General features: G+C 41.7%; 1 protein-coding gene across 4 annotated transcripts in view; it reads left to right on the top strand.

Moving 5' to 3' along the window:
* The window catches only part of slc37a3 (solute carrier family 37 member 3), a 42,037-nt gene that overhangs the window by 16,804 nt on the left and 1,749 nt on the right, over positions 1 to 23,484 (top strand). For all 4 annotated transcript variants that reach the window (XM_061959822.2, XM_072913305.1, XM_061959821.2 and 1 more), the window contains exons 5-13: positions 7,571 to 7,654; positions 12,122 to 12,267; positions 15,744 to 15,840; positions 15,910 to 15,994; positions 17,847 to 18,058; positions 18,130 to 18,271; positions 21,354 to 21,455; positions 21,527 to 21,726; positions 21,794 to 21,859. In XM_061959822.2, coding sequence (XP_061815806.1) covers positions 7,571 to 7,654; positions 12,122 to 12,267; positions 15,744 to 15,840; positions 15,910 to 15,994; positions 17,847 to 18,058; positions 18,130 to 18,271; positions 21,354 to 21,455; positions 21,527 to 21,726; positions 21,794 to 21,859 — 1,134 coding nt within the window. The remainder of the gene's footprint in view (positions 1 to 7,570; positions 7,655 to 12,121; positions 12,268 to 15,743; positions 15,841 to 15,909; positions 15,995 to 17,846; positions 18,059 to 18,129; positions 18,272 to 21,353; positions 21,456 to 21,526; positions 21,727 to 21,793; positions 21,860 to 23,484) is intronic.

Consider the following 23,484-nt stretch of genomic DNA (forward strand, 5'->3'; position numbering starts at 1 on the left):
GCACATTAATTGAAAATCATATAATGAAGGGTAAAAACTGCAGGTTCGATTTTGTACCAGTTAGTAGTTCTGATATTGAGAAATTGTTGTTATCACTGCCATCTGATAAACCTGCTGGGACGGACATGCTAGATGGCAAATTGTTAAGAATTGCGGCATGCCATGTATCAACTCCGATTTGTCATATATTTAATAAATCATTAAGATATGGAGTCTTTCCTGGGGTTTGGAAGGAGGCTAAGGTCATCCCTCTACCCAAGGACAAAAATAAAGATTTTACTGGTATAAATAGTAGACCAATAAGCATACTTCCTGTTCTTAGTAAATTGATGGAAAAAGTTGTTTTCAAACAAATTCAAGATTACTTTACCTACAACAAACTGATGTCGGGTTCCCAGCATGCTTATAGGCAAGGTCACTCAACATCTACTGCTCTAGCTCAGCTGACTGATGACTGGCTGTCACAAATGGATGTCAAGAAGATGGTTGGTACTGTCCTGATTGACTTTAGTGCAGCATTCGATGTCATAGATCACAACATAATGATCTCCAAACTGAGAAAATATGGTTTTAATAGTATGTCACTTTCTTGGATGTTGAGCTATCTATCAGCAAGATCACAGAGAGTGTGTTTTAATGGTAGCCTATCTGAACGCAAGTACAATTACTGCGGCGTGCCTCAAGGAAGCTGCTTAGGTCCTTTACTTTTTATTATTTTTACTAATGATCTTCCCTGTGTTACAACAAACACCAATATGGTTATGTATGCAGATGACACAACTCTATACAGTACTGCCTCTACCTTAAATGACCTAGAAAACAACTTAAATCAGGACCTGGAGAGAGTGTCCCGCTGGGTAAATGATAGTAAACTTGTTGTGAATATTGACAAAACAAAAAGCATTCTTTTTGGATCCAGGCATATGCTTGTTGATGACCCACAGCTTCATATTTTAATGTCAGACATACGTATTGAGCAGGTCAAAAAAGCAAAATTGCTTGGTGTGCTATTAGACAGTCAACTGTCATGGTCCCATCATATTAATGGTATTTCAATGAGAATGGGAAGAGGTTTAGCCATGGTCAGGAAGTGCTCCACCTTCTTGACATCCTCAACAATGGCTCAAGTCATACAGTCCTTGATTTCTGTCATCTTCATTACTGTCCTATAATATGGTCCGCTACGACTAAGTCTGACCTGAACAAACTGCAACTTGTTCAGAACAGAGCGGCTAGACTGCTACTTAAATGTTCTTTGCACACTAATATTTCATTTATGCATTCACGCCTGTCCTGGTTGTCTGTTGAACAAAAGATGCATTGTAGTCTCATTATGTTCTTTAGAACTATCATTTTAGATCAATCACCAGATTACTTTTACAAACAGTTTTTAAAATCAACTAACACACATATTCATGACACTAGGAATGCCAGCAATGGCTATTTGGCACTTCCTGCTCCCAGGACCAATCTCCTCAAACATACAGTCATGTATAGATGTACATCATTTTGGAATGGGTTGCCATCTCACATGAATCTCTCACAAAGTAAATTGTCATTCAAGACAGCTTTGAAGATACACCTATTGCAGCTGCCCACATGACGAGAATTTTTAATACTGGTTTTAACTAGCTTTTTATCTTATGTTGTATTTTTCCATTGTATAATGTCTGTTATTGCATGTATTCTTTGCATTTTTCATTTTGTATGCTCCTATATGGACCCCAGGAAGACTAGCAGTCGCCTTGGCGTCAGCTAATGGGGATCCATTCAATAAACAATAAATCGCAGTTATCATTCACGGTTTTTCAATTATTTTAATTTAAAATTGTCAAAATGAGTGTCGGGAGTTTTACCGCGGTTGTCATTAATGCCGTTTATTGTTGCATCCCTCGTCATGTCACAAGGTTGTACGGGCACTTGTTGCTTGGCAAAATTTTGTAAAATTGACATTTCTGGTAAAACTTGGTTATACTTTATAACTTATAATCCTACTAATTCACGTAATGACTAGAGATGTCCGATAATGGCTTTTTTGCCGATATCCGATATTCCGATATTGTCCAACACTTAATTACCGATTCCGATATCAACCGATGCCGATATATACAGTCATGGAATTAACACATTATTATGCCTAATTTTGTTGTGATGCCCCGCTGGATGCATTAAACAATGTAACAAGGTTTTTCAAAATAAATCAACTCAAGTTATGGAAAAAAATGCCAACATGGCACTGCCATATTTATTATTGAAGTCACAAAGTGCATTATTTTTTTTAACATGCCTCAAAACAGCAGCTTGGAATTTTGGACATGCTCTCCCTGAGAGCGTATGAGGAGGTTGAGGGGGGCGGGGTTGAGGTGGGTGGGAGGGGTTAGGGGGGTGTATATTGTAGCGTCCCAGAAGAGTTAGTGCTGCAAGGGGTTCTGGGTATTTGTTCTGTTGTGTTTATGTTGTGTTACGGTGCGGATGTTCTCCCGAAATGTGTTTGTCATTCTTGTTTGGTGTGGGTTCACAGTGTGGCGCATATTTGTAACAGTGTTCAAGTTGTTTATACGGCCACCCTCAGTGTGACCTGTATGGCTGTTGACCAACTATGCGTTGCATTCACTTGTGTGTGTGAAAAGCCGTAGATATTATGTGATTGGGCCGGCACGCAAAGGCAGTGCCTTCAAGGTTTATTGGCACTCTGTACTTCTCCCTACGTCCGTGTACCACTCCGTACGGCGGCGTTTTAAAAAGTCATACATATTACTTTTGATGCCGATAATTTCCGATATTACATTTTAAAGCATTTATCGGCCGATAATATCGGCAGTCTGGTATAATCGGACATCTCTAGTACCGTAATGACCATATTGGCGCCGATCAGGGAAAGCGCTGCACTTTTTTTTTTACATTTTGCCCATCATTTACAATCCTTATGTGAGACTAGAACAAAACATTTCCTTTTCTGTGGTTTTAAATAGTGAACATTGCTTTTAAGTGGTGTCTAACAATGCAGCTAAACATTTTTTATAAGTATGTATGTAAAGTAGTAACAGGCTCATTCGTAATAACATGTAATATTTACAATATTTTGGTCATTAAACATTACTGCAACTTCAATCAATCAATTAATGTTTATTTGTATAGCCCTAAATCACAAGTGTCTCAAAGGGCTGCACAAGCCACAACGACATCCACGGTACAGAGCCCACATAAGGGCAAGGAAAAACTCACAACCCCAATGGGTTGTGAGTTTTTCCTGACTCTACATGCCCCTAAAGCTGACCAACACGCCGGATTGTAGTCAGCTGGAGGCGTGTCTTAATGAAATTAAACAATGGATGTCCGCTAACTTCTTGCAACTCAACGCCAAGAAAACGGAAATGCTGATTATCGGTCCTGCTAAACACCGACATTTATTTAATAATACCACCTTAACATTTGACAACCAAACAATTACACAAGGCGAATCAGTAAAGAATCTGGGTATTATTTTCGACCCAACTCTCTCCTTTGAGTCACACATTAAGAGTGTTACTAAAACGGCCTTCTTTCATCTCCGTAATATCGCTAAAATGTGTTCTATTTTATCCACTAGCGACGCTGAGATCATTATTCATGCGTTCGTTACGTCTCGTCTCGACTACTGTAACGTATTATTTTCGGGTCTCCCTATGTCTAGCATTAAAAGATTACAATTGGTACAAAATGCGGCTGCTAGACTTTTGACAAGAACAAGAAAGTTTGATCATATTACGCCTATACTGCATATACCTTTATAGACCTACCGTATATATTATATATATATACATATATACCTATACTGGCTCACCTGCACTGGCTTCCTGTGCACTTAAGATGTGACTTTAAGGTTTTACTACTTACGTATAAAATACTACACGGTCTAGCTCCGTCCTATCTTGTCGATTGTATTGTACCATATGTCCCGGCAAGAAATCTGCGTTCAAAGAACTCCGGCTTATTAGTGATTACCAGAGCCCAAAAAAAGTCTGCGGGCTATAGAGCGTTTTCTATTGGGGCTCCAGTACTATGGAATGCCCTCCCGGTAACAATTAGAGATGCTACCTCAGTAGAAGCATTTAAGTCCCATCTTAAAACTCATTTGTATACTCTAGCCTTTAAATAGACCCCCCTTTTAGACCAGTTGATCTGCCGTTTCTTTTCTTTTCTCCTCTGCTCCCCTTTTCCTTGTGGAGGGGGGGGGGGGGGGGGGGCACAGGCCCGGTGGCCATGGATGAAGTGCTGGCTGTCCAGAGTCGGGACCCGGGGTGGACCGCTCGCCTGTGCATCGGCTGGGAACATCTCTGCGCTGCTGACCCGTCTCCGCTCGGGATGGTGTCCTGCTGGCCCCACTATGGACTGGACTCTTACTATTATGTTGGATCCACTATGGACTGGACTCTCACAATATTATGTCAGACCCACTCGACATCCATTGCTTTTGGTCTCCCCTAGAGGGGGGGGGGGGTTACCCACATATGCGGTCTTCTCCAAGGTTTCTCATAGTCATTCACATCGACGTCCCACTGGGGTGAGTTTTTCCTTGCCCTTATGTGGGCTTTGTACCGAGGATGTCGTTGTGGCTTGTGCAGCCCTTTGAGACACTTGTGATTTAGGGCTATATAAATAAACATTGATTGATTGATTGAATGGGACGTCGATGTGAATGACTATGAGAAACCTTGGAGAGGACCGCATATGTGGGTGACCCACCCCCCCCTCTAGGGGAGACCGGATGCAATGGACGTCGAGTGGGTCCGACATAATATTGTGAGAGTCCAGTCCATAGTGGATCTAACATAACAGTGAGAGTCCAGTCCATAGTGGGGCCAGCAGGAGACCATCTTGAGCGGAGATGGGTCAGCAGCGCAGAGATGGACAGCCAGCACTTCATCCATGTCCACCAGACCTGTGTCCTCCCCCCCTCCACAAGGGAGAAGGGGGCAGAGGAGAAAAGAAAAGACTTCTCTCCTGGGTCACAACAACGGTTTGTTGCTATGCGCTCTGTGAAATCAATGCCAACAGCGACATAGGGAGCACTTTCTGTGTTTTCTACCACTAACGGCATACTTTGTGAGCACATTGGAGTGTTATCATGTGGCACTATTGCTAATCATGGGACATGGACCAAATTTCAAAGGTCAAATCAACGTCACAACCTGACATTGATCAAACATAGTCAAAAAGCATGTTCTTTCAACCTTGTATTTGTGTTGTAGAATATTGGTTGGGATATGACCAAAATTCAATGGTCAAAGCACCGTCAGAACACAACATTGATTAAACGTCGTCAAAAAGCATGTTGCTTCAACGTTATGTTTGAGTTGCTCAACGTCAGGACCTAATTCAACAAGTTCTCAATGTTGTTCTAATGTCTTGTGCCTGCTGGGCTAGCGTGTCACTTCCTGTATTGCTATTGCTCAGTTATCAGGGAGTAATCAAATTTTAAAAAACAAATAGTGAAGTGAAGTGAATTATATTTATATAGCGCTTTTTTCAAGTGACTCAAAGCGCTTAACATTGTGAAAACCCAATATCTAAGTTACATTTTTAAACCAGTGTGGGTGGCACTGGGAGCAGGTGGGTAAAGTGTCTTGCCCAAGGACACAACGGCAGTGACTAGGATGGCGGAAGCGGGGATCGAACCTGCAACCCTGAAGTTGATGGCACGGCCGCTCTACCAACCGAGCTATACCGCCCCGTATAAGTAGCCGCTAGTAGCTGGCTACTTGTATGGGTCCAAGAAGCAGTGTGATCAAAGCGATGTGTCACGACAGCAGAAAAGTAGTCCCTCTGTGTTAGCTCTTAGAATTACAAGCATGGTCAATATGCCAGCTTTGTTTGTGTTTTGAAATATTTCTTTGGGGCGCTATGTAGGCACAATAGATGCATCTCATATACCCGCATTGTTAGGCTCCTCGTACTAGCAGTCTTTCACTATTAAGAACGTACATAAACGGGAAAGACGTGTGTTCTTGTCTCACATAAGAACTGTGGATGATGGATACAATTATTTTTAAAAAGTGCAGTTCCCCTTTAAGGTAATGGCAATCACTGAATAAGAAATAGATCATATTTTTGTAATCTACCAGTTGTTTTAAAAAATTGGCCAACTTAACCCTGCCTTCGTCATCTGGAGTGTTTGTACATTTGCATTTTTTTTAATTGCTCATAGTTCATTGTGGCAAGTTAATTACTTTACTCCCTCCCAGTACTCTTCAACCTCAATGAGATTGTGTGGAGTAGCACAACAATATTTAGATGAAACATGCTTTTTTAATGCAATTTTGCAACTTTTGTACTCACATTTTGCATCCATACCTTCACACTGGTGAGGGTGTCCCGTCTGGTTTTTTTTTCATATTTTTGTTTGGGGTGACAAACAGTGTAACAATTTTTCAGGTGATTAATTAAATGATTAGCAGTGTTGGGACTAACTTACTGTAACGCCGTTAGTTTCGGCGGTAACTAGTAATCTAACGCGTTATTTTTTATATTCAGTACGGTAACTCAGTTACCGTTACTACATGATGCGTTACTGCGTTATTTTACGTTATTTTTCATGTAGTATCGGATAGAAACAGAAGATCTGAGTGTGTTTTATTGCAGCGGTGGAAAAGAAAAGGCGTGCTTTGTGTGGGTGGGGGCGGGGGAGACTACCATACCGCAGTTGAGGAGCGCAAGGGAGACGTTCCTCCAGGGCCTATGTACGTCTTCGGGGCTAACAACCTTCACTTTACCCGGCAGTGGGTCTTTACAGCTGAGGGTGAATGACAAGACGGGCGGTTTGTTGCAACTTTGTGACTTTATTGGACGCAGCCATCCACCAAGCTAGAGCACCTGCACGCACTCACTGTCGCCGCTCGCTCACCTCTCTCGCCCACTCACTCACTGACGTCACTCACCTCACACACTGTCATATCTTAAAGGGCCACACACACACATACACACACATACGCGACTCTCATAACAACTAACAAGACATCATGGCAAAGCCAGAAGTCGAGTTTTTTTAACATGGAGACATTCTCAATACTTTTCTTTTGTCGAGCACAAAGAAAATAACATTTTAGTTAAATGTAAGTTGTGTCTTGGATCAAAGATCCTATCTACTTAAAGTTAAAGTGCCATTATGTTGCAGCTATTTAAAATAGTTTTGTCAATTTGTTCTGGCCTGAAATAAATTGGCCCTTTGAAACATATCTTTGTCTTTGTGTGTTGTAAGTAGACCACATTGCTTAGCAGAGTTGAGTGATGCAAATGCATGTCAAGTTGATCAACAGATTGTATTATTCTCCAGTGCAATAACAGTACTGAAATGAAGGCTAAAAGGGCATTAATGGGAGCCTTAAAAAAAAGGGGAAAAAATAAGTAACTAAATAGTTACTTTTCACAGTAACGCATTACTTTTTGGTGTAAGTAACTGAGTTAGTAACTGAGTTACTTTTGAAATAAAGTAACTAGTAACTGTAACTATTTACTGGTTTTCAGTATCTAACCCAACACTGATGATTAGACACATTTTCTCAATTTCAACTACTTGGTCTCTTCCTTGCAGGGTTTGTATCTCAGCGGCGTGATTGGCGACAGAGTCAACCTGCGCTACGTGCTGTGTTGCGGCCTGTGCGGCTCCGCTGCCGTGGTGAGTGGTCACATTCTGTACATTGCACTCTTATGGCCACACTTTTATTAGCCTCACGCTGTAAATTCTTCATGGTATCATTTTACTGCGCTGTATTTATACCTCGCCTTAGTCGGTGTTCATGTTTGTTTTCTGTGTCAATACTGGAACAGAATACAATCATCCCTTATTTATTGCTCTTCGGACATGACCGTAATATATAAAAAATGTCCACGTAGGAGGAAATATTAATTATAAACGGTAAAGTCCAAAATCCAATATAGTTATGCTGCCTGAGGCTGAGCCAATCAATGGCCATGATACTAAACATCACACGCTAAATGGTTTGATCTCATCTATAGAACCTTTATTTAACCAGATGAGGAACCCATTGAGATCAAGATCTCTTTCACAAGGGTGACCTGGCCAAGAGGTCAACAGCACATGTCACAGAGCAGTTTCAAAAAAATAATACGTTAAGACATACATTTTAAAATACATAAGAGAACTGTAAAACAAAAAAGATTTACACCTTTTAAAAACACAGGCACTGTGCAAACGTCTCTCGCTGTCTGTCCCTCAGGACAGAACGGAAGGCTCCAAATGGAAGTAGTTCTGTAAGTTTAAATTTCGCCACACCTAGTGTGTGTGTGACAATCATTGGTACTTTAACTTTAACTTTAACTTTAAGTTTCGTCTGCAATGCATTCCATGCCATAGGAGCAGCAATGCCAAAAGCTCTTTTGCCAAATTCCGTCCGTACATGAGGAACAGTTAAAACATACAAATTGTTAGAACGTAATGCGTAAGAGCTGCTTCTTCTTTGTAACAGAGTACACAAGTATGGAGGCATTAAATCTAAAAGAGCCTTATAAATGATAGTCAGCCAATGTGTGTATCTGTGTGCACTCAATGAAGATAAGTCTGACTTCATATAAAGTTGACAATGGTGGGAGAGACTACGACAGCCAGTAACAAATCTTAGTGCTGAATGAAAAACAGTGTCCAAGGACTGGAGGCATTTAGATGAAGCACTAAAATAAAGCACGTCTATATAATCAACCACGGATCACATCTCTGCCATCCGGCTCTTAATAGAAAAGGCCCGGGAGTTCAGAAAGGACCGGCACCTCTACATTGCCTTCATTGACCTTAAGGCTGCCTTCGACACTGTGGACCACGGGTCCCTCTGGAACATCCTGAAGTCCCTCGGAGTCCCAACTAAAATCACCACACTCTTTCAGCAGTTGTATCAGGGTGCAGAAAGCTGTGTGCGTGTGAGCTGTAAAGACTCTGAGTGGTTCCCCATCAACAGCGGGGTCAGGCAAGGCTGTGTTGCCGCACCAGAACTATTTAACTGTGTCATCGACCACCTGATGTCCAGAGTCTGTGTGCGAGTCCCCGGGGTGTCACTTGGAAACTACACCCTGAAGGACCTCGAATACGCCGATGACACCACCCTGTTCAGTGAGACCGCTGACCAGCTCAGGGAGGCCCTCGGTGTGTTTGATGAGGAGACCAAACACCTCGGCCTGAAAATCAGCTGGTCCAAAACCGAACTCATGCATATCGGCGATGGACCAGACCCACCACCCTTCTTATTTGAGGATACCCCTGTCCACTTTGTCCCTACCGTCAGATACCTCGGCTCGACAGTCACCAACACCGGCGACCTCAAACGAGAGGTGGACCGCCGTCGCGCCCTTGCAGCCTCCGTCATGCAGCCCCTGTGGAGACCGGTGTGGCGACACCGGCACATATCTCGGGACACCAAGTTGAGGGTCTACAATTCCTCTGTCATCTCTGTCCTTCTGTACGGCTCGGAAACATGGCCGCTGAATAACATCCTGGCGGCCAGGCTAGATGGCTTTGATTCCAGAGCCCTCAGGAGGATAGAAGGCATCACGTGGAGCCAGCATGTCACCAACAAGACCCTAAGAGAGCTAACCCAACAGCTCCCAGCCTCTCGCCTCGCAGCAATGCGGCGAGTGCGCTGGTATGGCCATGTCATCCGCCTGCCGGGGGAACACCCCACGCGCAAAATCCTGGACTTCAACCCGCAGCGAGCTGGCTGGAGACGCCCTAGAGGCGCTCCCAGGACTCGCTGGCTGGATGTATTAGCCCAGGACCTTAAGGCCTGCAATGTGACTATGGCACAAGCTCAACACCTTGCCCACAACAGACCCAGATGGAGAGACCTGGTTGCTATGGTCGGCTCTACGTGCCCTGAAGTGCAAGAGTACTAAGTAAGTAAGTATATAATCAATCACAGGCAAGATAGTTGCTGTCACCAATTTCTTTCTGACTTTAAGAGAGAAGCAGTTTTTATTTCTAAAAAAGAAACCAAGCTTTACCCTAAGCTTAGAGACCAAGTTGTTAATATGGGCTTTAAATGAAAGCTCCTGATCAAGAGTAAAACCCAAGTACTTGTAATTTAAGACCTGCTCTATAGAGTTTCCATTTGATGTTACGATATTTTCCAGTAGCACCCTTGAATGAGAGAAAACCATTACCTTGCTTTTATCTGTATTTAAAACCAATTTAAGATCAAATAAGCGAGCCTGGATGACATCAAAAGCAGCTTGTAAAAACTCAAAAGCCTGAGTGATGGAGGTTGAACAGCAATAAATAATGGTGTCGTCTGCATAAAAATGGTACATTGCATTTGACAAATTATTGTAAAGATTATTTAAGTAGATAGAAAATAAAATGGGCCCCAGCACTGAGCCTTGTGGAACTCCGTTGGTAATGTCCAGTAATGAAGAGGTGGTCCCAGCCACCTGTACACGTTGTGTTCTGCTGGAAAGATAGTCTGTGAATCAAGCAGCAGCATTTTTAGATAATCCAACGTGATGAAGGGCTTGAATTAACAGACTGTGGTCTACTGTGTCAAATGCTTTTGACAAATCAATAAATAGGGCGACACAATATTTCTTGCCATCGACAGCCTCGATTAAATCATTGAGGACCTTAAGAGCAGCTGTAATAGTGCTATGCTGTTTTCTAAAACCAGATTGAAACGGAGATAAAATATTGTTTGATTCTAAAAAAATCCTCTAGCTGGTTACTGATGATCTTCTCAAACAATTTTGCTAAAATGCATACCGGTAATTTAGAAATTGGTCTGTAATTATTTATATTTGTGGGTTCACCCCCTAGTGGCCAATACTTCCGTAGTATTGATATTTTTATGTCATTTAGCCATTTTTATGCTTGAAAAAACTTAATTTAGGGCAAAAATGTTGTTGAATATGCCAAAAAAAATCTGCATTGTGGTAAAACCGCAATATTTGAAGCGTGGTGTGCATAATTGTTGCCAATAATGCCAGAGGAAAGAATTACGATTTAAATACCAACACCCAAAAATACGTCAACACCTGCATTTTTCACTATCGTCCGTACCGAATACTACACAACACTTTTTCCTCGGCAAGTTGCATCAATTCTTTGAGTGTGAGCACTGAGTCAGCGCCGTAAAAGCTGTCTTTACAAAAAAGTTAGCCAGTAATGACCATATATTTACTCATTTGTGGCACTAGGCATGTCACAAATGCGGATTTGGCTCTTCTGGTTCACTTTTGCTCATAAAGAAATTATAATTGAACCTTGGCAGTGCAGCATAACTGTAGGTGTAGTGTAACTCTGCTTCTCAACACACCTCATACACGCCTGGTTCACCAGAGAATAAGATGTGGCAGAAATGATCTGTAATGCACTTTAGCGACTTTGACACTATATTTTGGGAGTGGAGGTACACATTAGAAGTGAAAGAGGTGCATCTTGCGTCATGTACTTATTCGGTGGTCCGGCTGTGTGCATTATTATTGTATGCAGAAAACCTCCATAACCTGGTTGCAACTCAAACTGTATCACTTCCTCAAGTGCTAGGAAAAGACAGCTTAAAGACACTCTTTCGTCATTTGGCAACTCTTTGAACACCACTGGTTGACTTATTTCACCATGAAGGGGAAAGTGTGGCCTGGGAACCTCCATTGAAAATAATCATAGTTTATCAAATACGTTTTTTTTGGTATGAGACTCAATTATTTGTTGCGTACTGTTTGGTCGTAACAATGTCCATGATGATTTATGACTAACATAGTCTGAGGAACGTTGCTAAACAGGTGTGGGGAGAAAAGATAATTGTAACTGCCCGAGGACTCGCCTGGTTTTAAAAGTAAATAACTATGAAATAAGTATTTACTATACAACACTTTGTTGTTTTCTAAATTTATTTGACTGATATATTTTATATTACCTGTCTAAGTTACAGTGAGACAAGAGAAACTGTTTTTAAATTTGAATATAAACTAAACTAAACTAAGTCTTATAATACAGTTAAAAACCAACGGGCCTTATCAAATGACCAGCAGAGGGGGTCTTTCATTTAACTGAAGATGACCCGCTTTTTTTTTTTTACAATTTTATATAAGGTATTGTTGTGTTCAATATGTAGACTATGGAATGTTGTTTCTCTTCTCTGTGCAGGGTTTTGCGTTTGGGACGCTGACAGAGTGGCTCCACCTGTACAACATCTACCTCTACTGTAGCCTGTGGGTTCTCAATGGACTGCTGCAGTCCACCGTCTGGCCCTGTGTGGTCGCTGTCATGGCTAACTGGTTCGGCAAGACAGGGTGTGTATGTATATATGTGTGTGTGTGTGTGTGTGTGTGTGTGTGTGTGTGTGTGTGTGTGTGTGTGTGTGTGTGTGTGTGTGTGTGTGTGTGTGTGTGTGTGTGTGTGTGTGTGTGTGTGCGCGTGCGTGCGTGTATATATATATATATATATATTAGGGATGTCCGATAATGGCTTTTTGCCGATATCCGATATTTCGGTATTGTCCAACTCTTTAATTACCGATACCGATATATGCAGTCGTGGAATTAACACATTATTATGCCTAATTTGGACAACCAGGTATGGTGAACATAAGGTACTTTTTAAAAAAAATAAATAAAATGAGATAAATAAATTAAAAACATTTTCTTAAATAAAAAAGAAAGTAAAACAATATAAAAACAGTTACATAGAAACTAGTAATTAATGAAAATGAGTAAAATTAACTGTTAAAGGTTAGTACTATTAGTGGAGCAGCAGCACGCACAATCATGTGTGCTTACGGACTGTATCCCTTGCAGACTGTATTGATATATATTGATATGTAATGTAGGAACCAGAATATTAATAACAGAAAGAAACAACCCTTTTGTGTGAATGAGTGCAAATGGGGGAGGGAGGTTTTTTGGGTTGGTGCACTAATTGTAAGTGTATCTTGTGTTTTTTATGTTGATTTAATTAAAAAAAAACACGATACCGATAATAAAAAAACCGATATCGATAATTTCCGATATTACATTTTAACGCATTTATCGGCCGATAATAACGGCAGGATGATATTATCGGACATCCCTAATATATGTGTGCATATATATATATATATATATATATATATATATATATATATATGTCTTAATAAGGTTATCCAAAAAATAGTGCTCGATACCGTAGTAGAGCGCAATATATGTATGTGTGAGAAAAAAATCACAAGACTATTTCATCTCTACAGGCCTGTTTCATGAGGGGGGGTACCCTCAATCATCAGGAGATTTTAATGGGAGCATTCACATACCATGGTTTATATAGGGCACAGAGTGGGTGGGTACAGGCTGGCGTAGGGGCGTGGTGATTGGCTCATGTGTTACCTAGGAGGTGTTTCCGTCTGTGGCGGCATGCTGTTACAATTTCGCTGCGCTTGTTGAGGGATGACAGGTCTGGACGGTAAATAATAAACAGTTTCTCTTTCAAGCATAGGTTGCATCTTTTATTACCACTATTGTAAGGTGTGCTGGATGCAAGAATTTGCCATGTTATTGAATATTCAACATTATTGTCTTTGAGGTCCCAAATGTGTTTGCTGAGTTCTGTGGTATTCCGCAGGTTTTGGTTCCTGAAAGAAGCCTTGTGATTGTTCCATCTGGTTTTGAATTCTCCCTCGGTTAATCCTACATATGTGTCGGATGTGTTAATGTCCTTGCGTATTACCTTAGATTGGTAGACAACTGATGTTTGTAAGCACCCCCCGTTGAGAGGGCAATCAGGTTTCTTTCAACAGTTACAGCCTTTGTTGGTTTTGGAGTCGCTCTGTCCGGGGGCCGACGGCTCATTTGCAATTGTTTTGTTGTGGTTTGAGATGATTTGTCGTATATTGTTCATGCAGCTGTAGCTCAATTTAATGTTGTTCTTGTTGAATACTTTTCTTAGGCTGTTGCCTTTGGGAAAGTGTTTGTGAATCAGATTGAGGAATTTGTGTCCAATGTTAGTTGAGACGTTTTTGCTGTATGGGGGGTTGTACCAGATGATGTCGTTTCGTTTTCTGTTCTTTTTTGGCTGGTTTCCTGGCGTGGGTTCATAGGTGAGGGTGAAATTGTATCCGCTTTCATCAAGGGCTTTTTGGTACGGGGGGGTTGCTTGGTCAAATTCAGCTTTGCTAGATGACAGCATCGATAGCCTTTTATTAATTCCGGTAGGTTTTCTTTTCGTGGTGGTGGGTGGGTGGTTGCTGTCATGGTGCACGTATTGGAGTGTTGTGTTGGGTTTCGTGAATGGTTGGTAGCTGTTATTTCTCAGGTTGAAAGTGACGTCAAGGAAGTTGACGGTTTGCTTGTTGGCTTCAATCGTGATCCGTAGGCCGTTCTCTTTGAAAATTTGGCATATGCGCTTCTTGGTATTCTCGCTGCTCCTTGGCGAGGCGCGACACACTGCCAGTCCGTCATCACGGTAAATACCAAGGTTCAGATTGAGGCTAGCGAGCTGGGAGAGGAGGAAACTCCCAACGAGTTCACACGTTTCTGCTCCGTCAAAACTTCCCATAGTGACGTCAAATGTTGCATTGTTCTTTTTTTGCCATGGTGTACTGTTGTGGATGAGAATGGAGTTTTTTGCGTGGATGATGATGTTTCTTTCGTTGCCTGTGATTGAGTCGTAGTCTGAGGCGAAGTCTAGTGCTTGAGTCAGTAGGTCTTGCGTGATGGAAGGGTAAAATTCTTCGATATCAAAGGAGATAAAGTTGTGCTGTTGTTTGTCTTGGATGTTGTTGAACCATTTGATTACTGCTGCTGTATTTCTCCATTGGTTGAGTGGTGTTTTGTCCTTGATTTTTGTGTTGACTCTGTCCAGGATTATTTTGCAGATTTTTCCTATTTCAGATTTAGTTGGGTTTATTAGTCGGCATGTTGGGTTATTTGCGAAGTTGGGTTTGTGGTCCTTCAATGTGATGAAGGCTTCCTTGTTGGCTGTGGCGTCCACCCTGTCCTCAATGTCCAGTTCAGCCGCGATCCTTTTATTTTCCAGGTGGATGTTCTGTAAGGTGTTGGGTTGCGCTTTTTTGTATGATTTGGTGATGCTTCTGTCCAGTAAGGTGTGATGTTCTGGTATGTCCATTCTGTAGAAGTTTGTGGTTTTATCGGCAGCTATGATGAGGTTGTTTACTTTCTTGATGCGCTCCTTGTCATTTTTCAGCTTGGTGAGGAGTGGGTTGCGGATTGGCTTGGAAACACTTCCTAAGAAGGATGCGGTGGAAAGCACATTTTTTCCTCCACCATGAAACAAAAGGAACGCAAAAGAAAACTTACGGATTCAAATCTACCAAGAACCCACCCACAGTTGAAGAACTAAAGGATTTTGAGAACGACATGCTCAAAATGATACAATCAGTCAAATTCAAACCAATCCGCAACCCACTCCACACCAAGCTGAAAAATATATGTGTATGTGTATATCCATATATGTATGTATATATACATATATATATATATATATATATATATATATATATATATATATATATATATATATATATATATATATGTAGGTATATATACATATATATATATATATATATATATATATATATATATATATATATATATATATATATATATATATATATATATATATATATATATATATATATATATATATGTGTGTGTGTGTGTGTGTGTGTGTGTGTGTGTGTGTGTGTGTGTGTGTATGTAAATGTATTTGTTTATAAAAGGCGCTGTTTAGTAGTGTTGAACATGTTAGACGACTCTTACGATGTGATGTTGTCCAGGAGCGGCTTTGTGTTTGGCCTTTGGAGCGCCTGTGCCTCGGTGGGAAACATCCTGGGCGCCTTCTTGGCATCCAGCATGCTCAAGTACGGCTACGAGGTGAGCCACGCAATACGGCGTGTTTTTATAGCTGCAGATAAATGCTAACCGCATATGCTCCTGTGATAGTACACCTTCCTGGTGACCTCAGTGGTGCAGTTTGCTGGTGGTGTGGTGGTCTTCTTCGGCCTGCTCACCTCTCCGAAAGAAGTTGGTAAGGCATATTGGGGTGGAAAATGGCATGGTTTATATCAAGGCAACAACTATACATGTTACCTAGTAACAGGCAAAACCAACTTTGTTATATCAACAGCAGCCGCTCGCTCTTTCTCACTTGCGCCAACACATGCACATATGGCACTTATTAGCCAGTGATGCGTTTACAGCAACACAAAAAGTCGGACAACTCCAACACCACACATAAAGTGTAATTCCAGGTCGTTACACTATGATTTACCAATCAAATGTGTGCTTATTCTAGTGTCATTTATTAGGAATCTTAATTTATAAATATTAATCATGAAATGCTGTTAGTATATTAAATAAATACAAATAAAAATATATTTTTTACAAACAGGAAGTTGCAGGAATGTACACATGATCCCCTGCTTACATCTCATTGTGCAACATGTGAATGTTACAAATTATTTCCAAAGCAGGACCTCCACCCAGACAAACAATACAAGTACCGGTACACACTTCATGAAAAACAATATTTTTTGTTATTGTCATTGTAAGTGGGCCTAAACACTTATATTAAAAATTAACCTCATGGAAATGACTGCTGTCATTTGATTATAATAATAAGAGAATGTTGTCTGTCTATCTGTGTTGGCCCTGCGGTGAGGTGGGGACTTGTCCAGGTTGTACCCCGACTTCTGCCTGAATGCAGCTGAGATAGGCTCCAGCACCCCCCGCGACCCCGAAAGGGACAAGCGGTAGACAATGGATAAGCAGATCCAGAAAGTAGCAGTATTGCTAAGTGCTTAACAAGAAAAACAAACTACTTTATGAACAAAATAAAGCAATTACTTACTGTTCAGTGTCTGCTCTCACTGGGATGGAGTTTGATAGGATGTTTATATCTTACCGTTTTGCTAATTATATTTATATAATTTATAAAATAAGATATTGGATATCAATATAATATAGAAAAAATATAAATATATACGTATGTGTGTATGTATGTGTATATATATACATCCATCCATCCATTTTCTACAGCTTATTCCTTTCGGGGTGGAGGGGGGCGCTGGAGCCTATCTCAGCTACAATCGGGCGGAAGGCGGGGTAGCCCCTGGACAAGTCGCCACCTCATCACAGGGCCAACAGATAGACAGACAACATTCACACTCACATTCACACACTCGGGCCAATTTAGTGTTGCCAATCAACCTATCCCCAGGTGCATGTTTTTGGAGGAGGGAGGAAGCCGGAGTACCCGGAGAGAACCCACGCAGTCACGGGGAGAACATGCAAACTCCACACAGAAAGATTCCGAGCCCGGGATTGAACCCAGGACTGCTCAGGACCTTCGTATTGTGAGGCACATGCACTAACCCCTGTTCCACCGTGCTATATATATATATGTTTATATATATATATGGATGTATGTATGTATATACATATAAGTATGTATATATATATATATATTTAATATATAAAGTAAAATATAATGAATCATCATTACACATAATCCTTAAGCATGTTTAAAAAAAAAAAAAGGGTGAGCAAACGAGCATCTTTTTGTGTCTTTCTCGCCATCTCTGGGTATAATTAATTAAATGTCAAAGTTGACCAACTTCTCAGTTTATGGCCACAACCTTCTACTACACAAGTGAGAGGTAGGATTTATCATCACTGCTCAGTATGTCAATAGCTGAATAAGCTGGTTAGCTAACTGTGTTCAGACTATCATAAGTCTGGTCTTCAGTTTGAAATTGTTATTTCTATCTATGTAGTTCCTCTCTCTGTCCATTCGAGTATGCATTAAAAATATTTGAAGGGTATCTCTAAAGTGTTGAAATGGGACATCTGAAAAATTCTATGAAACTTGTGTATGTCAGGTCTGAGTATGGCGTGTGAGACTGGACTTGGTCCAGTTGAGACAGACACGCACAGACCTCTGATGAGCGATGGAGAAGAAGAGGAGGAAGAGGAGGAGAATGAGGATGGCACATACTACCGCAACCACTCGGTTCAACAGCAGGATGAACCTCGTGAGGAGTCACAAGCTGTGGGCTTCTTCCAGGCTTTCTGTCTGCCCGGAGTTCTTCCGGTGAGCGTCCAGCGCGTCCCGAGGTAGCGACCTCCTCACTGAGCGTTAATCCGTGTGTGTTTGCTCGCCAGTATTCGCTAGCGTACGCGTGTCTGAAGCTGGTGAACTACTCCTTCTTCTTTTGGCTTCCGTTCTACCTGAGCAACAACTATGGCTGGAAGGAGGCCGAGGCTGACCGCCTGTCCATGTGGTACGACGTTGGCGGTATTATCGGTAAGTATACGTTAGTTCCATTGACCCGAATATAAGACAACCCTGAATATAAGGCAATGCAGTGGTACCTTTCAAGATCAAATCTGTGTGGAGGTTGCCCTACAGTGGGTTCTGCAGACCTCCACACACTGCCAGGAGAGCCCGGATCAGAATCACAACACTCTTTTTTTTTTTTTTCCCCATGAAAACGTGCACGTGTTTTGCTTTCCAGCAAATGTTTTCTCTGCGTCTGCGTCTCTCTCGCTCTCCCTCCAGCTCCCGCCACGTGTCTCATCCCGGCTGCTGCTAATAAAGGCGACAGGTGATTAGATAACAAGGCCCACCTCGGCCATCTACGCACCTGTCGCTGTCTTCGAGGCCGGTCCTGGCACACCCCGTTCCGCGGCAGGCCCCGCCCCCCTCTACAATCTGTCTCTCGACTAATTGTTATACTTTAAATTGCAAGTGTTAAAGGCCTACTGAAATGCGATTTTCTTATTCAAACGGGGATAGCAGGTCCATTCTATGTGTCATACTTGATCATTTCGCGATATTGCCATATTTTTGCTGAAAGGATTTAGTAGAGAACATCGACGATAAAGTTCGCAACTTTTGGTCGCTGATAAAAAAGCCTTGCCTGTACTGGAAGTAGCAGACGACATGCCCGTGACGTCACAGGTTGTGGAGCTCCTCACATCTGCACATTGTTTACAATCATGGCCACCAGCAGCGAGAGCGATTCGGACCGAGAAAGCGATGATTTCCCCATTAATTTGAGCGAGGATGAAAGATTCGTGAATGAGGAAAGTGAGAGTGAAGGACTAGAGGGCAGTGGGAGCGATTCAGATAGGGAAGATGCTGTGAGAGGCGGGTGGGACCTGATATTCAGCTGGGAATGACTAAAACAGTAAATAAACACAAGACATATATATACTCTATTAGCCACAACACAACCAGGCTTATATTTAATATGCCACAAATTAATCCCGCATAACAAACACCTCCCCCCTCCCGTCCATATAACCCGCCAATACAACTCAAACACCCGCACAACACACTCAATCCCACAGCCCAAAGTACCGTTCAGCTCCCCAAAGTTCATACAGCACATATATTTCCCCAAAGTCCCCAAAGTTACGTACGTGGCATGCACATAGCGGCACGCACGTACGGGCAAGCGATCAAATGTTTGGAAGCCGCAGCTGCATGCGTACTCACGGTACCGCGTCTGCGTATCCAGCTCAAAGTCCTCCTGGTAAGAGTCTCTGTTGTCCCAGTTCTCCACAGGCCAATGGTAAAGCTTGACTGTCATCTTTCGGGAATGTAAACAATGAAACACCGGCTATGTTATCCGGGACAACAATCAGGGGGTGCGTTATCCGGCACAACACCTGCCGCAATACACCGCTTCCCACCAACAGCTTTCTTCTTTGCTGTCTCCATTGTTCATTGAACAAATTGCAAAAGATTCCCCAACACAGATGTCCAGAATACTGTGGAATTTTGCGATGAAAACAGACGACTTAATAGCTGGCCACCATGCTGTCCCAAAATGTCCTCTACAATCCGTGACGTCACACGCTGACGTCAGCAGGATATTTCTCGCAAAATTTAAAATTGCACTCTAGTAAGCTAACCCGGCCGTATTGGCATGTGTTGCAATGTTAAGATTTCATCATTGATATATAAACTATCAGACTGCGTGGTCGGTAGTAGTGGCTTTCAGTAGGCCTTTAAGGAAATATTTCCCTGCTTTGGGCAGAATGGAACCCCTTAGAAATTACTAGCTCTGTCCTTGGTTCTGCTAACATATTCGCTGTGAAGCACAAACAAACAATGATCCAGGACCGCCTGGAATTCGGCGCTGGCTAATGTACCCTCCTCATTGTGATAGGGGACAGGTGTGAGGAATCAGTGCTCCCACAAGAAGTCGAAAAGAGGAAGGAGCCCTGAAAATAAAGACAAACCCTAAACTGGAAGAATACAACATAAAACCAAAACAGTCATGAAAAATCATGACAGTAGTTGTTTGTAATCCATTCTGTCGTATTGTTTTAATACAACATTGTTTATCTAAAAGTTTGTTTTTCTTTATAAAAATCATGTTATATGGTAAAGTTGTGCTGTTTTGGGCAGGGTCAAACACCAAGTAAATTGATATGAATTCATTTCGATTAAAGATGTCCGATAATATCGGCCGATAAATGCTTTAAAATGTAATATCGGAAATTATCGGTAACGGTTTCTAAAAGTACAATGTATGACTTTTTAAAATGCAGCTGTGTACACGGACGTAGGGAGAAGTACAGAGCGCCAATAGCATTCCGGCCCAGTCACATAATATCTACGGCTTTTCACACACACAAGTGAATGCAACCCATACTTGGTCAACAGCCATACAGGTCACACTGAGGGTGGCCGCATAAACAACTTTAACACTGTTACAAATATGCGCCACACTGTGAGTTTTGAGGCATGTTAAACAAAATAACGCACTTTGTGACTTCAATAATAAATATGGCAGTGCCATGTTGGCATTTTTTTTCCATAACTTGAGTTGATTTATTTTGGAAAACCTTGTTACATTGTTTAATGCATCCAGCGGGGCATCACAACAAAATTAGGCATAATGTGTTAATTCCACGACTGTATATATCGGTATCGGTTGATATCGGTATCGGTAATTAAGAGTTGGACAATATCGGGATATCGGCAAAAAAGAAATGTCTAATTTCGATGGGCAACTTTGAGTTATGAGCTCTGTCACAACCAGTTCAGCTTGTAAGTTGAGGTACTGCTGGATACTTTTTATAAATATATTTTTTTTTTATTTGACAAAATCAAAAACAAACATTTTGTTGCTTGTGTCATGGCTGCATCTCTCCAAATGTGCGTGAGTGACAGGAAGAAAAGCTCCAACTCGCTTGTAAATTTAGTTTGGCGTGACCTGCCGGTTTGCATGTATACATTTCTCGACCCCAAATATAGGACTTTTTTTTTCCTGAAGAAAAAATACCATCTAATATTCAGGTCAGTAGACTTGACTTCATACTTGCCAACCTTGAGACCAAGTATGCTTGACTTTATGCTGTTTCTGTTTCAGGGGGAACCGTTCAGGGTCTGATAACGGACGTCATGGGAAAGCGATCCCCAGTATTGGCGTTAAGTCTGGCGCTAGCCATGGCCTCCCTTGTGGGGTACAGCCGTGAGTAGCCACTGGAATGACACACGATACTGCATCCAACGGTACACCTTCATAGACGCTAACCTCTGCAGATTCACCAAATGACAAGGCCGCCAACGCCGCCCTGCTGGCCATCACCGGCTTCTTCATCGGAGGTCCGTCCAACATGATCAGCTCGGCCATATCTGCTGATCTGGGGAGACAGGACGCCGTTCGGGGAAGTCGAGAGGCTCTGGCTACAGTCACGGGCATTGTGGACGGGACAGGAAGTATAGGAGCTGCCGGTGGACAAGTATGTTGTCACTTTTCAAAGCCACACATAAAGGTGTGAACTCAAACTAAACAATGTCATCTTTTAGTACTTGGTGTCCCTCATTGAGAGCAAGCTGGGCTGGCTGTCTGTCTTCTACTTCTTCGTCATCATGGTAAGATTTCATATTTAAAGGTCCTATATTATACAGTTTTTCAGCAAAAGTTCTCAGAGGTCCCACAATAGTCTAGCTTTAATGCTAATGAGCCGTGTTTGACTCAAGAAGCGCGAGTGTGCACTCTGTCTGCCTTTTACATAACGCTGTAACTCTGCACTTTTATACTGTAAATTCCGGACTATAAAGTGTATATTATAGATTATAGAGACTATATATACTATATATAAGGTGCACTTACTAAATTGTAGAAGAAAAGAAAATCCATATATTCGCCGCACCGGACTATCTATACCAGGGGTGTCAAACTCAAATACAGAGTGGGCCAAAATTTCAAACTGAACAAAGCCGCGGGCCAAGGTTGAACAAATGAACCTTTAACGTACTCTACGAGCTATCGTCACGTCCGCTTTTCATCCATTCGAACATCGTTCAGACCGAGTCACAAGAAATGTGCGGCTTCTGTACGCACACACGAGCGAATGCAATGCATACTTCATCAACAGCGATACAGGTCACACTGAGTGGCAGTATAACAAACTTTAACACTGTTAGAAATATACGCCACACTGTGAACCCACACCAAACAAGAATGACAAACACATTTCGGGAGAACATCCGCAGTGTAACACAACATAAACACAACAGAACAAATACCCAGAATCCTTTGCAGCACTAACGCTTCCGGGACGCTGCAAAATACACCCCCACTACCACCAAACCTCCCCCCCACACACACATACACACACCTTGTAGCGTCCCGGAAGAGTTAGTGCTGCAAAGGGTTCTGGTTTGGTGTGGATTCACAGTGTGGCGTATATTTCTAACAGTGTTAAAGTTTTTTATTCGGCTACCCTCAATGTAACCTGTATGTTGATGAAGTATGCATTGCATTCTAATGTGTGTGCGTGCAGAAGCCGCACATGTTATGTGACTGGTCCAGCACTTGTTGGGCTGGCTGGCTGGCGTTTGGAAGACTCCCGGGAGGATGGGCGGGCCAGCTTTAGTGTTAATTTGATATCGCCTCAAGGGCCAAGTGAAATTACACGGCGGGTGGGCCAGAGTTTGACACCCATGATCTATACCAGGGGTGCTCACACTTTTTCTGCAGGCGAGCTACTTTTCAATTGATCAAGTCGTGGGGATCTACCTCATTCATATATATCATTTATATTTACTTATTTATGAAATATATGTTTTTGTTAACAAGTTAAAGGTGTTTAATGATAATGCAAGCATGTTTAACACATATAGTTAATATTGTTAATACATTAAAGGTGTTTAATGATAATACAAGTATGTTTAATACATATAGTTAATATTGTTAACAAGTTAAAGGTGTTTAAAGATAATGCAAGCATGTTTAACACATATACGGTAGTTAATATTGTTAACACGTTAAAGGTGGTTAAAAATAATACAAGCATGTTTAACACAAATAGTTAATATTGTTAACAACTTAAAGGTGGTTAAAGATAAAACAAGCGTGTTTAACACATATATTGAATATTGTTAACAACTTAAAGGTGGTTAAAGATAATACAAGCATGTTTAACACATATAGTTAATATTGTTAACAAGTTAAAGGTGGTTAAAGATAATACAAGCATGTTTAACATATAGAT

This window comes from Nerophis lumbriciformis, linkage group LG05 (assembly GCF_033978685.3).
Source record: "Nerophis lumbriciformis linkage group LG05, RoL_Nlum_v2.1, whole genome shotgun sequence".
Taxonomy (NCBI): domain Eukaryota; kingdom Metazoa; phylum Chordata; class Actinopteri; order Syngnathiformes; family Syngnathidae; genus Nerophis; species Nerophis lumbriciformis.